The sequence below is a fragment of the Lissotriton helveticus genome, chromosome 12, assembly GCF_964261635.1.
Source record: "Lissotriton helveticus chromosome 12, aLisHel1.1, whole genome shotgun sequence".
In the NCBI taxonomy this organism is placed as follows: domain Eukaryota; kingdom Metazoa; phylum Chordata; class Amphibia; order Caudata; family Salamandridae; genus Lissotriton; species Lissotriton helveticus.
The window spans coordinates 18,520,117-18,544,531 of record NC_136073.1 but is presented as its reverse complement, the minus strand read 5'-3'; the positions used below and the strand labels follow the sequence as shown (position 1 = coordinate 18,544,531).

The window sequence follows — 24,415 nt, the reverse complement described above, 5'->3', positions numbered from 1 at the left end:
AAGTGTGAGTCTCATTTCTTGGAACACAGTCTCACTCCCAAAGCGTGAGTCTCACTTCTTGGAACACAGTGTCACTCCCAAAGCATGAGTCTCACTCCTTCGAACACAGTCTCACTCCTAAAGTGTGAATCTCACTTCTTGGAACACAGTCTCACTCCCAAAGCGTGAGTCTCACTTCTTGGAACACAGTCTCACTCCCAAAGCGTGAGTCTCACTCCTTCGAACACAGTCTCACTCCCAAAGTGTGAGTCTCACTACTTGGAACACAGTCTCACTCCCAAAGCGTGAGTCTCACTTCTTCGAACACAGTCTCACTCCCAAAGTGTGAGTCTCATTTCTTGGAACACAGTCTCACTCCCAAAGCGTGAGTCTCACTTCTTGGAACACAGTGTCACTCCCAAAGCGTGAGTCTCACTCCTTCGAACACAGTCTCACTCCCAAAGTGTGAGTCTCACTTCTTGGAACACAGTCTCACTCCCAAAGCGTGAGTCTCACTTCTTGGAACACAGTCTCACTCCCAAAGTGTGAGTCTCATTTCTTGGAACACAGTCTCACTCCCAAAGCGTGAGTCTCACTTCTTGGAACACAGTGTCACTCCCAAAGCGTGAGTCTCACTCCTTCGAACACAGTCTCACTCCCAAAGTGTGAGTCTCACTTCTTGGAATACAGTCTCACTCCCAAAGCGTGAGTCTCACTTCTTGGAACACAGTCTCACTCCCAAAGCGTGAGTCTCACTCCTTCGAACACAGTCTCACTCCCAAAGTGTGAGTCTCACTTCTTGGAACACAGTCTCACTCCCAAAGCGTGAGTCTCACTTCTTCGAACACAGTCTCACTCCCAAAGTGTGAGTCTCACTTCTTGGAACACAGTCTCACTCCTAAAGTGTGAGTCTCACTTCTTCGAACACAGTCTCACTCCCAAAGTGTGAGTCTCACTTCTTGGAACACAGTCTCACTCCCAAAGCGTGAGTCTCACTCCTTCGAACACAGTCTCACTCCCAAAGTGTGAGTCTCACTTCTTGGAACACAGTCTCACTCCTAAAGTGTGAGTCTCACTTCTTGGAACACAGTCTCACTCCCAAAGCGTGAGTCTCACTTCTTCGAACACAGTCTCACTCCCGTCTCATTTCTTGGAACACAGTCTCACTCCCAAAGCGTGAGTCTCACTTCTTCGAACACAGTCTCACTCCCAAAGTGTGAGTCTCACTCCCAAAGCGTGAGTCTCACTTCTTCGAACACAGTCTCACTCCCAAAGCGTGAGTCTCACTTCTTCGAACACAGTCTCACTCCTAAAGCGTGAGTCTCACTTCTTGGAATACAGGCTCACTCCCAAAGCGTGAATCTCACTTCTTCGAACACAGTGTCACTCCCAAAGCGTGAGTCTCACTCCTTCGAACACAGTCTCACTCCCAAAGTGTGAGTCTCACTTCTTGGAACACAGTCTCACTCCCAAAGCGTGAGTCTCACTTCTTCGAACACAGTCTCACTCCCAAAGCGTGAGTCTCACTCCCAAAGCGTGAGTCTCACTTCTTGGAACACAGTGTCACTCCCAAAGCGTGAGTCTCACTTCTTGGAACACAGGCTCACTCCCAAAGCGTGAGTCTCACTTCTTGGAACACAGTCTCACTCCCAAAGCGTGAGTTTCACTTCTTCCAACACAGTCTCACTCCCAAAGTGTGAGTCTCACTTCTTGGAACACAGTCTCACTCCCAAAGCGTGAGTCTCACTTCTTGGAACACAGTGTCACTCCCAAAGCGTGAGTCTCACTCCTTCGAACACAGTCTCACTCCCAAAGTGTGAGTCTCACTTCTTGGAACACAGTCTCACTCCCAAAGCGTGAGTCTCACTTCTTCGAAAAAAGTCTCACTCCCAAAGTGTGAGTCTCATTTCTTGGAACACAGTCTCAATCCCAAAGCGTGAGTCTCACTTCTTGGAACACAGTGTCACTCCCAAAGCGTGAGTCTCACTCCTTCGAACACAGTCTCACTCCTAAAGTGTGAGTCTCACTTCTTGGAACACAGTCTCACTCCCAAAGCGTGAGTCTCACTTCTTTGAACACAGTCTCACTCCCAAAGTGAGTCTCATTTCTTGGAACACAGTCTCACTCCCAAAGCGTGAGTCTCACTTCTTCGAACACAGTCTCACTCCCAAAGTGTGAGTCTCACTCCCAAAGCGTGAGTCTCACTTCTTCGAACACAGTCTCACTCCCAAAGCGTGAGTCTCTCTTCTTGGAACACAGGCTCACTCCCAAAGCGTGAGTCTCACTTCTTCGAACACAGTCTCACTCCTAAAGCGTGAGTCTCACTTCTTGGAATACAGGCTCACTCCCAAAGCGTGAGTCTCACTTCTTCGAACACAGTGTCACTCCCAAAGCGTGAGTCTCACTTCTTCGAACACAGTCTCACTCCCAAAGCGTGAGTCTCACTTCTTCTAACACAGTCTCACTCCCAAAGCATGAGTCTCACTTCTTCGAACACAGTCTCACTCCCAAAGCGTGAGTCTCACTCCCAAAGCGTGAGTCTCACTTCTTGGAACACAGGCTCACTCCCAAAGCGTGAGTCTCACTTCTTCGAACACAGTCTCACTCCTAAAGCGTGAGTCTAACTTCTTGGAACACTGGCTAACTCCCAAAGCGTGAGTCTCACTTCTTCGAACACAGTCTCACTCCCAAAGCGTGAGTCTCACTTCTTGGAACACAGGCTCACTCTCAAAGTGTGAGTCTCACTCCCAAAGCGTGAGTCTCACTCCCAAAGTGTGAGTCTCACTTCTTGGAACACAGGCTCACTCCCAAAGCGTGAGTCTCACTTCTTGGAACACAGTCTCACTCCCAAAGCGTGAGTTTCACTTCTTCGAACACAGTCTCACTCCCAAAGTGTGAGTCTCACTTCTTGGAACACAGTCTCACTCCCAAAGCGTGAGTCTCACTTCTTCGAACACAGTCTCACTCCCAAAGTGTGAGTCTCACTTCCAAAGCGTGAGTCTCACTCCCAAAGCGTGAGTCTCACTCCTTGGAACACAGGCTCACTCCCAAAGCGTGAGTCTCACTTCTTCGAACACAGTCTCACTCCTAAAGCGTGAGTCTCATTTCTTGGAACACAGGCTCACTCCCAAAGCGTGAGTCTCACTTCTTCGAACACAGGCTCACTCCCAAAGCGTGAGTCTCACTTCTTCGAACACAGTCTCACTCCTAAAGCGTGAGTCTCACTTCTTGGAACACAGGCTCAGTTCCTAAAGCGTGAGTCTCACTTCTTGGAACACAAGCTCACTCCCAAAGCGTGAGTCTGACTTCTTGGAACACAGGGTCACTCCCAAAGCGTGAGTCTCACTTCTTGGAACACAGTCTCACTCCTAAAGCGTGAGTCTCACTCCCAAAGCGTGAGTCTGACTTCTTGGAACACAGGGTCACTCCCAAAGCGAGAGTCTCACTTCTTGGAACACAGGCTCACTCCCAAAGCGTGAGACTCACTTCTTGGAACACAGGCTCACTCCCAAAGCGTGAGTCTCACTTCTTGGAACACAGGCTTACTCCTAAAGCGTGAGTCTCACTTCTTGGAACACAGTCTCACTCCTAAAGCGTGAGTCTCACTTCTTGGAACACAAGCTCACTCCCAAAGCGTGAGTCTCACTTCTTGGAACACAGGCTCACTCCCAAAGCTTGAGGCTCACTTCTTGGAACACAGGCTCACTCCCAAAGCGTGAGTCTCACTTCTTGGAACACAGGCTCACTCCCAAAGCGTGAGGCTCACTTCTTGGAACACAGGCTCACTCCCAAAGCGTGAGGCTCACTTCTTCGAACCAGGCTCACTCCCAAAGCGTGAGTCTCACTTTTTGGAACACAGGCTCACTCCCAAAGTGTGAGTCTCACTCCCAAAGCATGAGTCTCACTCCCAAAGCGTGAGTCTCACTTCTTGGAACACAGGCTTACTCCTAAAGCGTGAGTCTCACTTCTTGGAACACAGTCTCACTCCTAAAGCGTGAGTCTCACTTCTTGGAACACAAGCTCACTCCCAAAGCGTGAGTCTCACTTCTTGGAACACAGGCTCACTCCCAAAGCTTGAGGCTCACTTCTTGGAACACAGGCTCACTCCCAAAGCGTGAGTCTCACTTCTTGGAACACAGGCTCACTCCCAAAGCGTGAGGCTCACTTCTTGGAACACAGGCTCACTCCTAAAGCGTGAGTCTCACTTCTTGGAACACAGTCTCACTCCTAAAGCGTGAGTCTCACTTCTTGGAACACAAGCTCACTCCCAAAGCGTGAGTCTCACTTCTTGGAACACAGGCTCACTCCCAAAGCTTGAGGCTCACTTCTTGGAACACAGGCTCACTCCCAAAGCGTGAGTCTCACTTCTTGGAACACAGGCTCACTCCCAAAGCGTGAGGCTCACTTCTTCGAACACAGGCTCACTCCCAAAGCGTGAGTCTCACTTTTTGGAACACAGGCTCACTCCCAAAGTGTGAGTCTCACTCCCAAAGCATGAGTCTCACTCCCAAAGTGTGAGTCTCACTTCTTGGAACACAGGCTCACTCCCAAAGCGTGAGTCTCACTTCTTGGAACACAGTCTCACTCCTAAAGCGTGAGTCTCACTTCTTGGAACACAAGCTCACTCCCAAAGCGTGAGTCTCACTTCTTGGAACACAGGCTCACTCCCAAAGCTTGAGGCTCACTTCTTGGAACACAGGCTCACTCCCAAAGCGTGAGTCTCACTTCTTGGAACACAGGCTCACTCCCAAAGCGTGAGGCTCACTTCTTCGAACACAGGCTCACTCCCAAAGCGTGAGTCTCACTTTTTGGAACACAGGCTCACTCCCAAAGTGTGAGTCTCACTCCCAAAGCATGAGTCTCACTCCCAAAGTGTGAGTCTCACTTCTTGGAACACAGGCTCACTCCCAAAGCGTGAGTCTCACTTCTTCGAACACAGTGTTACTCCCAAAGCGTGAGTCTCATTCTTAGTTATTTTCAATCGTCCTAGTGACATTGAGAGAATGCTGCACCAGGGTATTGTGGGGCACCAGGATTTTGTGCCAACACCGCTCTGGTGCGTGCCATAGACTCCAGGCCTCACACTCCCGAGATGCCGAGGCATGCTACTCTTGCAGGCAAGCGCTTCAGCGCCCCACAAAGGGGTGGTAGGCGCTACATAAAAGCTGCAATACAAGAGATGTGGATTGAGGGTGAGAGAAGAAGAAAAGAGGTGGAGAGAGGCAGAGACAAGGAGAGAGATTAATAGAGCGCACGAGACGGCGAGCACGTGCACAGACAGCGCGTGCACACTTCCTGTTGATGTTGCCCTGGATCACCGAGTGTGTGCGTGCGAGTGCGTGATGCAGCAGTCACTCTTCACGGCTCCACACTTGACTTGTGCGCTTCCAGGAAGGCCCCTCCCGCCCGCAGCCCGCCACTGCTGCTGACAGGAAGCTGTGCCCTCTGCGGCCCACACAGATGTGATCTGCAGGGAGGTCCGCAGACGCTCTGTGTGAGCTCCGGTACCAGACCTGGGTCCCAGCACCGGGGACTGCAAGGACCGCTCTGGAGACGGCTGTGCAAGGGTATGTGCGTGTACCTCCTCCTGCGCTGAGGTGGGCCCCGGTAGCGGCCCTAAGAAGAGTTTGGGGGTTTCCCGACAGGCCAGTGACCTCAAAAGGCCCGTAGGGCAGGCTGTCCCCGGCTGTCCCCGGGCTTACGTGCCCCAATTAGTTTAGGGCTGCTGCGTAGACATTGCACGGGGCGTTGTAAGTTTGTCGTGCTGTGCTGACACGGATCTTGAGGGAGAGGTGAGTAAAGTGCTGGGGATGAGCTTCAGCACTTTCTGAAACCAGGCCTGAGTGCTCTCTAACTCGCCAAAGTTCACAGCGGGACCCGGAAGAGCTCACTGACACTGGTGACGGATGACATGGAGCCCTAGCTCTCAGGTGTCAGCCCCCGGGTTCTCGTGCTTGCCCCGTGGCCCTCTTCCCCAGCTCCTTGCTCCCCGTGGGCACCCATGCCTGCCTCTCAGCCACCCGCCCTCACGGGCCCTCCTGACTGTCTGCCATTCCTTGCCCCCTGGTGCCCCTGTCCTCAGACCTTTGCTCCCCCTAAGATTTCCCTTGTCTGGCATTTGGGGCCCTGACCTGAGCTCCTTCCTCCCGATGGGCCCACCATTCCTGCCCCCTTGGGGCCCTGCCCTCAGCTCCTTCCTCCTCATGGGCCCATCGTTCCTGCCCCCTTGGGGCCCTGCCCTCAGCTCTGTGCTCCCTATGGGTCCACCATTCCTGCCCCCTTGGGGCCCTGCCCTCAGCTCTGTGCTCCATATGGGCCCACCATTCCTGCCCCCTTGGGGCCCTGCCCTGAGCTCTGTGCTCCCTATGGGCCCACCGTTCCTGCCTCCTTGGGGCCCTGCCCTCAGCTCTTTGCTACCTATGGGTCCACTGTTCCTGCCCCCTCGGGGCCCTGCCCTCAGCTCTTTGCTCCCTATGGGTCCACCGTTCCTGCCCCCTTGAGGCTCTGCCCTCAGCTCTGTGCTCCCTATGGGTCCACCATTCCTGCCCCCTTGGGGCCCTGCCCTCAGCTCTATGCTCTCTATGGGTTCACCGTCCCTGCCCCCTTGGGGCCCTGCCCTGAGCTCTGAGCTCCCTATGGGCCCACCATTCCTGCCCCCTTGGGGCCCTGCCCTCAGCTCTGTGCTCCCTATGGGCCCACCATCCCTGCCCCCTTGGGGCCCTGCCCTCAGCTCTGTGCTCCCTATGGGCCCACCATTCATGCCCCTTGGTGCATGCCCTCATCTCTTTGCTCCCTATGGGTCCACCGTTCCTGCCCCCTTGGGGCCCTGCCCTCAGCTCTCTTCTCCTTATGGGGCCACTGTTCCTGCCCCCTTGGGACCCTGCCCTGAGCTCTGTGCTCCCTATGGGTCCACCGTTCCTGCCTCCTTGGGGCCCTGCCCTCAGCTCTTTGCTCCCTATGGGTCCACCGTTCCTGCCCCCTCGGGGCCCTGCCCTCAGCTCTTTGCTCCCTATGGGTCCACCGTTCCTGCCCCCTTGGGGCTCTGCCCTCAGCTCTGTGCTCCCTATGGGTCCACCGTCCTTGCCCCCTTGGGGCCCTGCCCTCAGCTCTGTGCTCCCTATGGGTCCACCATTCCTGCCCCCTCGGGGCCCTGCCCTCAGCTCTGTGCTCCCTATGTGTCCACCGTTCCTGCACCCTTGGAGCCCTGCCCTTAGCTCTTTGCTCCCTATGGGTCCACCGTTCCTGCCCCCTTGGGGTCCTGCCCTCAGCTCTTTGCTCCGTGTGGTCCCACCGTTCCTGCCTCCTTGGGGCCCTGCCCTCAGCTCTGTGCTCCCTATAGGGCCACCGTTCCTGCCCCCTTGGGGCCCTTCCCTCAGCTCTTTGCTCCCTATGGGTCCACCGTTCCTGCCCCCTTGGGGTCCTGCCCTCAGCTCTGTGCTTCCTATAGGTCCACCGTCCCTGCCCCCTTGGGGCCCTGCCCTGAGCTCTGTGCTCCCTATGGGTCCACCATTCCTGCCCCCTTGGGGCCCTGCCCTCAGCTCTTTGCTCCCTATGGGTCCACCGTTCCTGCCCCCTTGGGGTCCTGCCCTCAGCTCTTTGCTCCCTATGGGTCCACCATTCCTGCCCCCCCGGGGCCCTGCCCTCAGCTCTTTGCTCCCTATGGGTCCACCATTCCTGCCGCTTGGGGTCCTGCCCTGAGCTCTGTGCTCCCTATGGGTCCACCATTACTGCCCCCTTGGGGCCCTGCCCTCAGCTCTGTGCTCCCTATGGGTCCACCATTCCTGCCCCCTTGGGGCCCTGCCCTCAGCTCTTTGCTCCCTATGGGTCCACCATTCCTGCCCCCTTGGGGCCCTGCCCTGAGCTCTGTGCTCCCTATGTGTCCACCGTCCCTGCCCTGAGCTCTGTGCTCCCTATGGGTCCACCATTCCTGCCCCCTTGGGGCCCTGCCCTCAGCTCTTTGCTCCCTATGGGTCCACCATTCCTGCCCCCTTGGGGCCCTGCCCTGAGCTCTGTGCTCCCTATGGGTCCACCGTCCCTGCCCCCTTGGGGCCCTGCCCTGAGCTCTGTGCTCCCTATGGGTCCACCATTCCTGCCCCCTTGGGGCCCTGCCCTCAGCTCTGTGCTCCCTATGGGTCCACCGTTCCTGCCCCCTTGGGGCCCTGCCCTCAGCTCTGTGCTCCCTATGGGCCCACCATTCCTGCCCCCTTGGGGCCCTGCCCTCAGCTCTGGGCTCCCTATGGGTCCACCGTTCCTGCCCCCTTGGGGCCCTGCCCTGAGCTCTGTGCCCCCTATGGGTCCACCGTTCCTGCCCCCTTGGGGCCCTGCCCTCAGCTCTGTGCTCCCTATGGGTCCACCGTTCCTGCCCCCTTGGGGCCCTGCCCTCAGCTCTGTGCTCCCTATGGGCCCACTATTCCTGCCCCCTTGTGGCCCTGTCCTGAGCTCTGTGCTCCCTATGGGTCCACCATTCCTGCCCCCTTGGGGCCCTGCCCTCAGCTCTGTGCTCCCTATGGGTCCACCGTTCCTGCCCCCTTGGGGCCCTGCCCTCAGCTCTGTGCTCCCTATGGGCCCACCATTCCTGCCCCTTTGGGGCCCTGCCCTCAGCTGTGGGCTCCCTATGGATCCACCTTTCCTGCACCCTTGGAGCCCTGCCCTCAGCTCTGTGCTCCCTATGGGTCCACCTTTCCTGCCCCCTTGGGGCCCTGCCCTGAGCTCTGTGCCCCCTATGGGTCCACCGTTCCTACCCCCTTGGGGACCTGCCCTCAGCTCTTTGCTCCCTATGGGTCCACCGTTCCTGCCCCCTCGGGGCCCTGCCCTCAGCTCTTTGCTCCCTATGGGTCCACCGTTCCTGCCCCCTTGGGGCTCTGCCCTCAGCTCTGTGCTCCCTATGGGTCCACCGTCCTTGCCCCCTTGGGGCCCTGCCCTCAGCTCTGTGCTCCCTATGGGTCCACCATTCCTGCCCCCTCGGGGCCCTGCCCTCAGCTCTGTGCTCCCTATGTGTCCACCGTTCCTGCACCCTTGGAGCCCTGCCCTTAGCTCTTTGCTCCCTATGGGTCCACCGTTCCTGCCCCCTTGGGGTCCTGCCCTCAGCTCTTTGCTCCGTGTGGTCCCACCGTTCCTGCCTCCTTGGGGCCCTGCCCTCAGCTCTGTGCTCCCTATAGGGCCACCGTTCCTGCCCCCTTGGGGCCCTTCCCTCAGCTCTTTGCTCCCTATGGGTCCACCGTTCCTGCCCCCTTGGGGTCCTGCCCTCAGCTCTGTGCTTCCTATAGGTCCACCATCCCTGCCCCCTTGGGGCCCTGCCCTGAGCTCTGTGCTCCCTATGGGTCCACCATTCCTGCCCCCTTGGGGCCCTGCCCTCAGCTCTTTGCTCCCTATGGGTCCACCGTTCCTGCCCCCTTGGGGTCCTGCCCTCAGCTCTTTGCTCCCTATGGGTCCACCATTCCTGCCCCCCCGGGGCCCTGCCCTCAGCTCTTTGCTCCCTATGGGTCCACCATTCCTGCCGCTTGGGGTCCTGCCCTGAGCTCTGTGCTCCCTATGGGTCCACCATTCCTGCCCCCTTGGGGCCCTGCCCTCAGCTCTGTGCTCCCTATGGGTCCACCATTCCTGCCCCCTTGGGGCCCTGCCCTCAGCTCTTTGCTCCCTATGGGTCCACCATTCCTGCCCCCATGGGGCCCTGCCCTGAGCTCTGTGCTCCCTATGTGTCCACCGTCCCTGCCCCCTTGGGGCCCTGCCCTGAGCTCTGTGCTCCCTATGGGTCCACCATTCCTGCCCCCTTGGGGCCCTGCCCTCAGCTCTTTGCTCCCTATGGGTCCACCATTCCTGCCCCCTTGGGGCCCTGCCCTGAGCTCTGTGCTCCCTATGGGTCCACCGTCCCTGCCCCCTTGGGGCCCTGCCCTGAGCTCTGTGCTCCCTATGGGTCCACCATTCCTGCCCCCTTGGGGCCCTGCCCTCAGCTCTGTGCTCCCTATGGGTCCACCGTTCCTGCCCCCTTGGGGCCCTGCCCTCAGCTCTGTGCTCCCTATGGGCCCACCATTCCTGCCCCCTTGGGGCCCTGCCCTCAGCTGTGGGCTCCCTATGGGTCCACCGTTCCTGCCCCCTTGGGGCCCTGCCCTGAGCTCTGTGCCCCCTATGGGTCCACCGTTCCTGCCCCCTTGGGGCCCTGCCCTCAGCTCTGTGCTCCCTATGGGTCCACCGTTCCTGCCCCCTTGGGGCCCTGCCCTCAGCTCTGTGCTCCCTATGGGCCCACTATTCCTGCCCCCTTGTGGCCCTGCCCTCAGCTCTGTGCTCCCTATGGGTCCACCGTTCCTGCCCCCTTGGGGCCCTGCCCTCAGCTCTGTGCTCCCTATGGGCCCACCATTCCTGCCCCTTTGGGGCCCTGCCCTCAGCTGTGGGCTCCCTATGGATCCACCTTTCCTGCACCCTTGGAGCCCTGCCCTCAGCTCTGTGCTCCCTATGGGTCCACCTTTCCTGTCCCCTTGGGGCCCTGCCCTGAGCTCTGTGCCCCCTATGGGTCCACCGTTCCTACCCCCTTGGGGCCCTGCCCTCAGCTCTTTGCTCCCTATGGGTCCACCGTTCCTGCCCCCTTGGGGCCCTGCCCTGAGCTCTGTGCCCCCTATGGGTCCACCGTTCCTGCCCCCTTGGGGCCCTGCCCTCAGCTCTGTGCTCCCTATGGGTCCACCATTCCTGCCCCCTTGGGGCCCTGCCCTCAGCTCTGTGATCCCTATGGGTCCACCGTTCCTGCCCCCTTGGGGCCCTGCCCTCAGCTCTGTGCTCCCTATGGGCCCACCATTCCTGCCCCCTTGGGGCCCTGCCCTCAGCTGTGGGCTCCCTATGGGTCCACCGTTCCTGCCCCCTTGGGGCCCTGCCCTGAGCTCTGTGCCCCCTATGGGTCCACCGTTCCTGCCCCCTTGGGGCCCTGCCCTCAGCTCTGTGCTCCCTACGGGTCCACCGTTCCTGCCCCCTTGGGGCCCTGCCCTCAGCTCTGTGCTCCCTATGGGCCCACTATTCCTGCCCCCTTGTGGCCCTGTCCTGAGCTCTGTGCTCCCTATGGGTCCACCATTCCTGCCCCCTTGGGGCCCTGCCCTCAGCTCTGTGCTCCCTATGGGTCCACCGTTCCTGCCCCCTTGGGGCCCTGCCCTCAGCTCTGTGCTCCCTATGGGCCCACCATTCCTGCCCCCTTGGGGCCCTGCCCTCAGCTGTGGGCTCCCTATGGGTCCACCTTTCCTGCACCCTTGGAGCCCTGCCCTCAGCTCTGTGCTCCCTATGGGTCCACCGTTCCTGCCCCCTTGGGGCCCTGCCCTGAGCTCTGTGCCCCCTATGGGTCCACCGTTCCTGCCCCCTTGGGGCCCTGCCCTCAGCTCTTTGCTCCCTATGGGTCCACCGTTCCTGCCCCCTTGGGGCCCTGCCCTCAGCTCTGTGCTCCCTATGGGTCCACCGTTCCTGCCCCCTTGGGGCCCTGCCCTCAGCTCTATGCTCCCTATGGGCCCACCATTCCTGCCCCCTTGGGGCCCTGCCCTCAGCTCTGTGCTCCCTATGGGCCCACCATTCCTGCCCCCTTGGGGCCCTGCCCTCAGCTCTGTGCTCCCTATGGGCCCACCATTCCTGCCCCCTTGGGGCCCTGCCCTCAGCTGTGGGCTCCCTATGGGTCCACCTTTCCTGCACCCTTGGAGCCCTGCCCTCAGCTCTGTGCTCCCTATGGGGCCACCGTTCCTGCCCCCTTGGGGCCCTGCCCTCAGCTCTTTGCTCCCTATGGGTCCACCGTTCCTGCCCCCTTGGGGCCCTGCCCTCAGCTCTGTGCTCCCTATGGTTCCACCGTTCCTGCCCCCTTGGGGCCCTGCCCTGAGCTCTGTGCCCCCTATGGGTCCACCGTTCCTGCCCCCTTGGGGCCCTGCCCTCAGCTCTTTGCTCCCTATGGGTCCACCGTTCCTGCCCCCTTGGGGCCCTGCCCTCAGCTCTGTGCTCCCTATGGGTCCACCGTTCCTGCCCCCTTGGGGCCCTGCCCTGAGCTCTGTGCCCCCTATGGGTCCACCATTCCTGCCCCTTTGGGGCCCTGCCCTCAGCTGTGGGCTCCCTATGGGCCCACCATTCCTGCCCCTTTGGGGCCCTGCCCTCAGCTCTTTGCTCCCTATGGGTCCACCGTTCCTGCCCCCTTGGGGCCCTGCCCTCAGCTCTAAACTTACCTTCATGATATTTAGATTCTCAGTATTTAGTCTTCAATATTTTCTCGCCACAATATTTTGTTCCCCATATTCTGCTGGAATGCCGATCGGAGCATGCCTGGCAGTATACTTTATATTCTCAGAATGTTCACCACTGGATGAATGCATCCACGGTACAGATTCCCACACTGGGTCATAGGCAGTCTGGATTCTGGTCCACTACAAGTATTGAGGCCACCTTTGTAGTGGTTTAATCAGGCATTTCCAAGAGCTGGAGACCCTGCACTGCTGCATTGATGGACTTGTCAGCTGCTTTTGTCACTTTACTCTGTGCCACATGTTTAAGAGACTGAGGGCCAGATGTATCAAGGTAATTAGCATTCGCAAAGGCCGAAATTCTGCGAATTTCGGCCTTTGCGAATGCTAATTACCTAAATGGTATGTATCAAACATTTTTGCATCAAAATAAGGAATCGCAAAATTTGCAATTCCTTATTTTGCGATTGCACTTAAGGAATAGCACATTTTGCGATTCCTTAAATGCAATGTATCAAAGAAAAAATATGCAAAAAATGCCCATAAGGATTAGCAAATTACCACCAACTTCTAGTTGGTGGTAAGTTGCGAATAATTTAAACAAGCATTTACAATGCAATGGTCTCGGCATCATTAAAGGTAGAGCTATTGGCATTGCTCATGACATTTCTTTTTTTTTTCTTTAAATCATAAATAAATGGCATTGTCATTTACATTGTCAATACACACCACTCTGCACTCAACTGCACTCACCTGCACTCACCTGCACTGCACTCACCTGCACTGCACTCACCTGCACTGCACTCACCTGCACTGCACTCACCTGCACTGCACTGCACTCACCTGCACTGCACTCACCTGCACTGCACACACCTGCACTCACCTGCACTGCACTGCACTCACCTGCACTGCACTGCACTCACCTGCACTGCACTGCACTCACCTGCACTGCACTGCACTCACCTGCACTCACCTGCACTGCACTGCACTCACCTGCACTGCACTGCACTCACCTGCACTGCACTCACCTGCACTGCACTCACCTGCACTGCACTCACCTGCACTGCACTCACCTGCACTGCACTGCACTCACCTGCACTGCACTCACCTGCACTGCACTCACCTGCACTGCACTCACCTGCACGCCACTGCACTGCACTCACCTGCACTGCACTCACCTGCATGCCACTGCACTGCACTCACCTGCACTGCACTGCACTCACCTGCACTCCACTGCACTGCACTCACCTGCACTGCACTCACCTGCACTCCACTGCACTCACCTGCACTGCACTGCACTCACCTGCACTGCACTGCACTCACCTGCACTGCACTCATCTGCACTGCACGCACTGCACTCACCTGCACTGCACTCACCTGCACTGCACTCACCTGCACTGCACTCACCTGCACTGCACTCACCTGCACTGCACTGCACTCACCTGCACTGCACTCACCTGCACTGCACTCACCTGCACTGCACTCACCTGCACTGCACTCACCTGAACTGCACTCACCTGCACTGCACTGCACTCACCTGCACTGCACTCACCTGCACGCACTGCACTCACCTGCACTGCACTCACCTGCACTGCACTCACCTGCACTGCACTGCACTCACCTGCACTGCACTCACCTGCACTCACCTGCACTGCACTCCACTGCACTGCACCCACCTACACTGCACTGCACTCACCTGCACTGCACTGCACTCACCTGCACTGCACTGCACTGCACTGCACTCACCTGCACTGCACTGCACTCACCTGCACTGCACTCACCTGCACTGTACTCACCTGCACTGCACTGCACTCACCTGCACTGCACTCACCTGCACTGCACTCCACTGCACTGCACTCACCTGCACTGCACTCACCTGCACTGCACTGCACTCACCTGCACTGCACTCACCTGCACTGCACTCACCTGCACTGCACTCACCTGCACTGCACTCACCTGCACTGCACTGCACTCACCTGCACTGCACTGCACTCACCTGCACTCCACTCACCTGCACTGCACTCACCTGCACTGCACTCACCTGCACTGCACTGCACTCACCTGCACTGCACTGCACTCACCTGCACTACACTCACCTGCACTCACCTGCACTGCACTGCACTCCACTGCACTGCACTCACCTACACTGCACTGCACTCACCTGCACTGCACTGCACTCACCTGCACTGCACTGCACTCCACTGCACTGCACTCACCTGCACTGCACTGCACTCACCTGCACTGCACTGCACTCACCTGCACTGCACTCATCTGCACTGCACTGCACTCACCTGCACTGCACTCACCTGCACTGCACTGCACTCGCCTGCACTGCACTCACCTGCACTGCACTGCACTCACCTGCACTGCACTGCACTCACCTGCACTGCACTCACCTGCACTGCACTCACCTGCACTGCACTCACCTGCACTGCACTGCACTCACCTGCACTGCACTCACCTGCACTGCACTCACCTGCACTGCACTGCACCACACTGCACTCACCTGCACTGCACTGCACTCACCTGCACTGCACTCACATGCACTGCACTGCACTCACCTGCATTGCACTGCACTGCACTCACCTGCACTGCACTGCACTCACCTGCACTGCACTGCACTCACCTGCACTGCACTCACCTGCACTGCACTCACATGCACTGCACTGCACTCCACTGCACTGCACTCCACTGCACTGCACTCACCTGCACTGCACTGCACTCACCTGCACTGCACTTCACTCACCTGCACTGCACTGCACTCACCTGTACTGCACTCACCTGCACTGCACTCACCTGCACTGCATTCACCTGCACTGCACTTCACTCACCTGCACTGCACTGCACTCACCTGCACTGCACTTCACTCACCTGCACTGCACTGCACTCACCTGTACTGCACTCACCTGCACTGCACTGCACTGCACTCACCTGCACTCACCTGCACTGCACTGCACTTACCTGCACTGCACTCTGCACTCACTACTCTGCACTCTGCACTCACTACTCTGCACTCACTACTCTGCACTCACTACTCTGCACTCTGCACTCACTACTCTGCACTCTGCACTCACTACTCTGCACTCTGCACTCACTACTCTGCACTCACTACTCACTACTCTGCACTCACTACTCTGCACTCACTACTCACTACTCTGCACTCACTACTCTGCACTCACTACTCACTACTCTGCACTCACTACTCTGCACTCACTACTCTGCACTCACTACTCTGCACTCACTACTCTGCACTCACTACTCACTACTCACTACTCTGCACTCACTACTCACTACTCTGCACTCACTACTCTGCACTCACTACTCTGCACTCACTACTCAGCACTCACTACTCACTACTCACTACTCTGCACTCACTACTCACTACTCTGCACTCACTACTCTGCACTCACTACTCACTACTCTGCACTCACTACTCTGCACTCACTACTCTGCACTCACTACTCTGCACTCACTACTCTGCGCACTCACTACTCTGCGCACTCACTACTCTGCACTCACTCATCTGCACTCACTACTCTGCACACTCACTCTGCACTCACTACTCTGCACTCACTACTCTGCACTCTCTCTGCACACTCTCTCTGCACACTCACTCTGCACACTCACTCTGCACTCACTACTCTGCACTCACTACTCTGCACTCACTACTCTGCACTCTGCACACTCACTCTGCACTGTGCACGCCGCTGATATCATGGAATCTTCCACCACACTTTCTAAAACTCTATAGTCCGAAGCATAATAGGCACAGAACCAAAAGAAGGGTAGACATTGCTTAAAATAATCTTATTGTATTTATGAGAAGCAAAAGCGAGACTGTGAAATGTGCTGAATATCAGTTTGTTACGAATCAACAGAGTGGAGTTAGAGAACCAAGAAATAGTAATTTAGATTCCGGGTTAGAAGGAGTAGTAATCACAAGCTGAGGATCAACGGGCGCGAAACAGCGTGGTGGGCGCGCAGGAGACGCAGCGTGAGCGTGCACATCAGCTGAAGATCGCCGGAGAAGACACCGAGCCTGCCTGCTGCCGTGACTGACCCGCTGCAGAGGGAAAGAGCCCGGTGAGTGGGGGTAGAGGGGGGGGGCGGCAGAGAGGGAGTGGGCAGAGAGGGAGGGTGTGTGTGTGTGTGTGTGTGCGTGTGTGTGTGCTGCGTGTGTCTGTCTGTGTCTGTCTGGTGTGTGCCTGCCTGCCTGCCTGCGTGTGTGCGCGTCCACAGACCCTGGTCGGCTCGTGCACCGCTCTGTACTCCCTTGCGAGCTTACATGGCGACAATAGTTCTCGTTGCCGAGACCTAAAAAAGCTTTTTACAAAAAAAACAAAGTTGCCACGTGCCGCTCATACATGCCCGTGCGCCATATGCCCCCACATGTCATTTTCAGGGGTGCAGCAGGGTGTTCTTGAGACACCCCTGCACCCTCGAAAAAATTCCTAATTTGCGATTAGCAAATTGCTAATCGCAAATTGCCCCTTCATTCCTATGGTGCCTCCTGGCCCATAGGAATGAATGGGTCAATTTGCAATTAGCAATTTGCTAATCGCAAATTAGGAATGGTAAGGAATCGCTATGAAAAAGCGATTTTGTACATACATACCGTTTTGCGAATTCTAAATAGCGATTCCTTAAAAATCGCTATTTGGAATTCGCAAAACAAAACTATGATACATATGGCCCCGAATAGCATTGTAGGTGTGTCTGAGTTGGTGTTATCTGGTTTCAGTCCTTCTCGGTGAATTGGAACACCAGCAGTAGGGCAGAAGTCTGCTAAACTGATGTTGGTTGAATGTGGTATGCTGAGGGGTCTGACTCTCACTACTTCTAATCAATATCTATCTGCAGACTCCAAATAATAGGAGTATAAGGCCCAGGCTCGTTGGCAGGCTGTTGATTAGCAGCAATCAGTTTTGACAGTCAAGATACAAATCACTCCCAGTAGGTAGTTGATTGTATATGTTGGTATTCTACATTAGTACTTGGATTCAGAACTATATTATGAAAGCTCTGTTTATGATCTCAGTGCAGCTGTCGCCAGACAATTATGTGAGAATAACCAGGAGAGGGGCTTTGGCTCTGCCCATATGTTGGGAGTCAGGTGTACATGTTTTGATTGGGCAGAAATTTTGTGCTTCCATAAAAAAAAGTGCTTGCCCTCCACACAGCTGTGATCATTTGGTTTATTTATTCAACTGCCTGATCTTGGTTCAGGGGAACACGCATGACATTGTAATACTATTAAAGTTTCTTAGATAACTAGTTAATTTATGGCACTTTTCTCTGGCAGAAGCACAGGTGGGAAGTTGTTAAGGTACATGGATTTTTAGTTCATTGCATTCTTAAGCGAGGCCTATTTTACAAAACAATTGTAAACATGCATTAGCAATGCATGTTTACAATTGTTTTAACCTGTTGGCTGCTGCCGTCGGCCATTTTTTAAAACAGCCGCACTGCCGCAAAAAAGCGGAAGCAGCCAACGGGTTAACAATGTTATGCGTTTTCTTCAGAATTTAAATTATACACATAAATGCATGTGGTTATTTTGTTTTGCTGAGTGCAAATGCTTGCGTATTCTAAATTAAAATTGGAAATACACTGTGGCTGTGCTTCTACTTCATCCAACTGCATTTCCTATGCACTGATATTCCACTCCTCTGACACCTCCCCCTCTTCCATCAGGTGTAGCTGCAGTTACCACCATGGTTCCAGTGGCAGAGGAACAACCCCTTCTGGGAGGGGTGCGATCCTGTAGCCTCTCCTCCTGTGAGCAGGGTGGGCTGCAAGTCTTCCTGTACCACCGCCGCGAGCCACTGACATCAGCTGCAGATTCTGTCCTGACGTTTACCTTTGGCGCCTACACCGCGGAGGAGCTATGTATGACTGCCGCCAAAGCCAGTGGTAAGAAGCAAAAGATCCCAGGACTCAATGGGGTCCGTAAAGATTGGCCACTCTGAACTCATAAGGAGTTGTCTATACCTATAGGATCTGTTCCTCAAGGGAGTTGTCTATTTAGTCCATGATATTCTGGTACAATACCTGAAGGAGATATCATTTCCCTGATGTGACATCACTTCCTTCTTGCATGAAGGAAGTGATGTCACACAAGAGACTAACCTCACCAGTTTATGGTAAGAGAAGGAAGATGCTTAAAGTTGTCCCATTGTTAAGAGGAAATTAAGGGGCATATTATCAAGATGTGCGTTAAAAAACGCACATCGCACATTTCCCTATCGCCGGCTATCGCCAGATTTTATCGCCGTGATAGCGTGTTATTATCAATGCGCAACATGTAGGCGATATTAAATCTGGCGATAGTCGGCAATAGGGAACATTAGCGCGTGAAAACAAGTGTTGTTGTCACGCGCTAATGTGTGCCTTGATAATATGGGGGGGTGGATTCAGCTTTATGATCCACACCCCCATGTTATCAATGCCCTAACACCTGATCAAAGCAGGCGTTGGGAGACCTGCGATAAACGAGTTTATCGCAGGTCTCCTTCTCCCAACGCCTGCCTTGATAATAGGGTGTTACCACCTCCAACCACATTCTACATGTGGTTGGACGTGGGAACGCCCACTTTGCATGTAATTAGCGATGTTTCTCGCCCCCAGCGCGAGGGCGATAGATGTAGTCAAGAATACATCTCTAACTCCTGTTAGAGACGTATTGAGAATAGTGCGATAATAAAAAAAATGTTTCGAGATTCTGGCATTTTGAATAGGAATTGATACAGGTTCCAGCAATACATCAGGTTTGAGAAATTCTAAAATGAAGAAGGCAGGCCTCACTATCACCAAGCTGGTGTGCCTGGTATAAGTATAGGTAAGGGTAGATTTGCGTGGGCATTAGTAGGGGTATGAGTACTTAATTACAAGTGGTTTGCAGTACTGCGGTATAGGTGAGTGCAGAGGTGTTTAAGTGTAGGTAAGGGTATGGCAATGAGGTACAAGTGGACTGAAATATGATGGTGTAAGTCAGTGCTTTATTTGTATCAAAATAAGTGCCAGGGCCCTCGTCAGGGGGGCACTTCAGCTCGCACCACCCATTGCCCCCTCCAATGCTGACAGTGACAGTGCCAACACAACTACTGACCATCACACGCCTACAAGTGGGATAATGTGAACTATTCCAGGCCCCCAAAGCTAAAAGAATGTCTTGGGCGCCCGGTATTATTTATTTTTAATGCGCATTGAATTAATAAACAACTGGTGTTGTTATCTCTAAATAAGACAAAAAGCGCCACCATGTGGCAGACTGTAATGGTGATTACAGTCACGAAAGACACCATCTCAAATTAAGCACTGGGTAAGTGAAGAGGAGCTTAGCTATAGGCAGTTGTATGGTACTCAGCTACAAGTGGACTGAGGAATTATGGTATATGTAAAGTTAAAGACTGAAAAGGGACTGGCCACAGTATAGGGAAAGTGGAGGAGAGAGGAAAGAAAAAGAGAACAGACCGAGATGGCAAAGAGGGAGGCGAAGGAGATGATGTGGGCAGGATTGACCTCACAGCAGAGAAACACGGGGTCTATGGGATCATGGAAAGATCCAGGACTGCAGGAATCCTTAGAGGTATGGCGATTGCTAAACATTTTTCATTTTACTAGAATTATATATATTATTTAGTTACTTACAGAGGGTTTCAGCCTGCCCTCTTCATCCATTGGTCTCTTGTTTTGTCATTCACATTTTTTCTGCCCACTACAGCAGACAGCATGGGCAGTGGGTCAGCCCAATGTAGCCATTGGCTTACTTCCGTGTGACTGACTGTATTTTGCTCTTTTCACGAGGTGTTCATCTTCACGGAAAGTAGTACCCTAAGTGCCTGGGATTACTATGGCAAGGTGTGCCTTTTCAAACCAAAATTATTTTTGTTTTATCCAGTGCTTTTATTTTGTAGTGGTGAGCCCCAAGTATTTCCCCCAACAATACACTATTAAAAAAAAGGCAAAACAAAACAAGCATTGATAAACTTCAATGGATAAGACCCAAATCTAGACCTATTGGCTTTACCAATGCTTGTTTTATATGAATTGTATTAACCAGAAAGGACTCACTTACTTCATGGTTCATAATTCAGGCTTGTTATCTGTCAGTAAGGTATCTTAGGGGGAAGAGGGTCCCCTACAGAGGTTTGACCAACCTGTTTGTAATGGCGCACGGTCAACTCAGAGTAAATACATTATTGACCCCGAGGTGGGTAATCCTAAAAACTAGACCCTGCAGACCACAGTGTAGGTGGTTTTGTGATCTGCGCTCCTAACATGGCCAGTAATGTTAATGGTCAGTATTATCTGTCCTCACCCAGGTATCCTGCCCGTGTATCACACCCTCTTTGCCCTGGCGTCACACGACCTTGCCACGTGGTACCCTCCCAACCACATCTTCACCGTGGACGAAGCGACGTGTCAAGTTGTAATGTTCAGAATCAGGTGCCACCTTCTATTATATTGTACTAAAGTGCCTGTATTAATTGTGGTGTCAAGTGTCACATTGTGTTATGTTATACTATACAAAGCATCAGCCTTAATGTGTGGTCGGTAAACAACCTTTACAACGCAACTTTTACCATGCAGTGCCTTTACAACGCAACTTTTACAACGCAAACCATTACAACGCATTGCGCTGGGGGGCGCTCTAGGATAGGGAATGGGTTTAATGTACTATCCAACACCTTCCCCTCTATCCACGGGGACTGGAGTTGGAATAGTAAATTAAACAATTCACTATCCCGTGCCTAAAAGCACTATGCGTTGTAATGGTATTCGTTGTAAATACCGCGTTGTAAAGGCACGCGATGTAAAAGTATGCGTTGTAACATCATACATCCGTGTGGTCTGGTATTGGTATATAATAAAGTTGTGTTAAATTGCACTCTAAAAATTGCACACTTTAATATGAGGTGATACGGAGTCAGGTACCAGATTGTGTATGCTACAAAGTACCTGCCTCACTGTGTGATGAAAGATAGCAAAAAGTACTGCATTGTGTTGTGTTGTACCTTTTAAAGTGCCTTCCTCATTGTGTGTTGTTGTCTGGAGTAAAGTACTGTATTATGGTATGTTTTACCATGCAAGTCATGTACCCCTGTGCACCAGGTCCTTCTGAATCAGTCACATCACGGGGTTGCAGTGTACATAATGAATTGTACTAGTGTGCGGTGTATAGAATAAGGTGCTCACTGTGCTGTATTGTATAGAACAATGTATGTAAACGTGCAAGGATAAAGTTCCCCGTGTGTGGTCTCATAGTGAATAAATAACCTCATTGCCCTGTGTTGCAAAATGGTAACTAATTTAGTGTCAGATGCAAAATGGTAACTAATTTAGTGTCAGATGTTGTACAGAATTCGAAAGATCATTGTGTTGTTGTGACAAAATATATTCCAGCGTTATGTGAGGAGTAAAGCAAACTTTTGTGTTGTGGTGTACAGGATCAAGCATTCAAGTGTTCTATGATGTAAAGACTAAATGGTACCAGAGTGGGCTAGTGTAGAGAATAAAGCACTCCAGTGTGTTGTGTTGTACGGAACACTACGCCTTTTGGTGCTATGTCGTACCATCCATCTCCCCTACCTCAGAGCGTATTGCTGTGCAGAATAAAATACATCACTGTGTTAGTGTAAACACAATAACGAGCACAATCGTATTGTTGTGTATCAGTTAAGGCACACTATTATAGTTTACAGAATCCGACATATTTGTAATTATTATCCCAGCTTCAAGTGATACTGAATATTTAAATGAGTATGAAATCGGAGAAAATAACAATCATGAGAGTTTTCACAAATTGCTACTTACTAGATTGCTGCAGCAGGATGGATATCCTCAAACAGTTTAAGAAAGGCACATTGTGAACACAATATTTATAGGGTAAGGAAAACATGCCACAAATGCAACCGTGCCTAATTTCTACACAAAATAGCACAGTTCATCATCTATGTTTAAGCCCAATGGTTTCCAGTAGTAAATATGATAATAAAATTGGATTCCAGTTGTCTCAGCATTATCACCTCATTAGAATCAATGTTGTGCACAGATTCCTACAACTTTAAGAGTGCTGTGATCGCAAGCATGACAGGTTTTTAAGTGAGCAACAACTGCGTAGCTTCATCTCTCATCTTGAGGGCTCCTATGAGTTCAGAAGTACTCACTGTAAGCTGGTGGAGTGTGCTATCCATGCACAACTGGAAAATGTATACCACATATGTGGTACAGCAATTAATAAATGTCTCAGTAGTAAACAGTTTAGCATCAGTGCCTGTTACGTATGTACATTTATTGCATGTGAAAACACACACACCGCACTCTCTGGACATATGCGGCTCCTCTCCGTGAAACCATTGCCTCCTCTTTCTTGGGGTCACACGCAGGCTTTGGGCTGATTTCTCTTTAAGGGTCTTTCTTTTACAAAGGCAACACCGGGTTTCAGTTTTAAGGCATTTTTAAGGACAGCGTTGGACAGCGATACTTTCCATTTTTTGTTATTAATCTCACACACTTCATTACTCTTGTGAATTTGACAGATTTTTCTTTGCCAACTGGTTTGGACTTGGAAACCCCAAGTCCATTCGCTGTGGACTGAGGAGAAGCGAGGGCAGCGCTGTTCTGAACTGTGCAGTTATCGACTATTTGTTCGCACAGGTGAGGCCAGAGTCAAGAAGAAAAGGCAGTAAGTAGACTAATGCATCCACTGTAGGAATTTGTACTTGACCGCATTGTCCACTCACCCTCTCATCTTACAGACGTCTTCAAAATGAATACCATTGATTTGGGTAACAATAAGCATTTGTAATTGTAGTCAGCTCTATGATAGCCCTTCTTGGGGTGAACAAGCGCGTTACAAATACAGAAGTTATGTTATGAAGGCCCTAATACCCTGTTCAACACAGCTACAGCTCTCCTATGACCGAGTTTGGAGTTAGTCTACGACATTGGTGTTGTATCTTGGTCGCCGGTTGCTGATCATGTCTTTGACCCTCTTGGTGACTTTTCTCTTCCTCAGTGTCGCAGTGACTTCATCAGTAGTGGCCGGGAGGGGGAGATCAGTCTGGAGATGCAGGAAGAATTCCTGGCCCTAGCAGTCTTGGATATGTTGTGCATCGCCAAGGAGAGTCGGAAGTCTCCACAGGAGATCCTGGATTGTGTCAGGTGAGTACATAACATAACTTAATTTAACTTAACTTAACTTACAAGTTGGGCACAACTAGGGGGCAGGCGCACACACCAGAATGGCTAACAGGGTCAGTGGAAGGACAGGGCTCCTCTGTGTGCACCACAAGCCAAGGTTAGAGGAAGGACAACACACACCGGGGGAGCACGGCCATGGCTATGTGAACACCAAAGAGTGCACACTCTTGGTAAATGAATAGACAGTGCACTCGCGTGGGTTAGATTATGAGCATTTTACGTCTGTGAGGGAGCAGAACACACAGTGCATATATTTGGTTGTATGACGTTACAAAACATACTTTTACAACACATACCTTTACAACGCATTTTTTACAACGCAGCATCCATTACAACGCATTCCATTACAACGCATGCCATTACAACAAATTTTTAAAACTACCTTTACAACGCATTCCATTACAACGCATACTACCTTTACAAAGCATACCATTACAACGCATAACATTACATTATATGTATGGTAAGTATTGGATAGTGTAGGGTTAAAAATTACTATTCTAACTCCAGGGGGTGCAACAGTAGGGTAAGTGTTGGATGGTAATGGTATGCGTTGTAATGGTACGTGTTGTAATGGTTGCGTTGTAATGGTATGCGTTGTAGTGTCATGCGTTGTAATGGTTGCGTTGTAATGGCATGCGATGTAATGGATGTTGCGTTGTAAAAGTTTTGTTGTAATGGTAGTGCGTTGTAAAACTTGCGCTGTAAAGGTTGTTTCCCATATATTTGAGTGAGTAGGTGGAGGAGCACACCTTTTGGTAAGGTTGTAGTGCATGTCTGTGGGGAGAGAGATTTACCATGACCTAGCTCCTGGTGTGTCATTGTCCACCCAAGATGAAAACATGGACGCTTTCTTGGCCCAGCAGGATGGAATATTCTGGCCTTGTAAAGCGAGGCTCCTGGAATTGAAAATGCTATGCACCTAGACTATAACTAAGCATAGATCCTTGCATGTAGGGTGATGTGTTAGAGCCTCTGCAAGCCTTTTAAAGGACCTGCCTCAGCACTTAGGATGGCCTGGAGGGTGCCAGGGAGGCGTC

At 52.9% G+C, this 24,415-nt stretch overlaps 1 protein-coding gene across 1 annotated transcript in view; it reads left to right on the top strand.

Moving 5' to 3' along the window:
* Positions 1 to 5,434: 5,434 nt before the first annotated feature.
* Positions 5,435 to 24,415, top strand: part of JAK3 (Janus kinase 3) — a 279,679-nt gene continuing 260,698 nt past the window's right edge. The window contains exons 1-5 of the mRNA XM_078669301.1: positions 5,435 to 5,546; positions 17,865 to 18,083; positions 20,495 to 20,618; positions 22,712 to 22,829; positions 23,191 to 23,336. Coding sequence (XP_078525427.1) covers positions 17,885 to 18,083; positions 20,495 to 20,618; positions 22,712 to 22,829; positions 23,191 to 23,336 — 587 coding nt within the window. The 5' untranslated portion in view covers positions 5,435 to 5,546; positions 17,865 to 17,884. The remainder of the gene's footprint in view (positions 5,547 to 17,864; positions 18,084 to 20,494; positions 20,619 to 22,711; positions 22,830 to 23,190; positions 23,337 to 24,415) is intronic.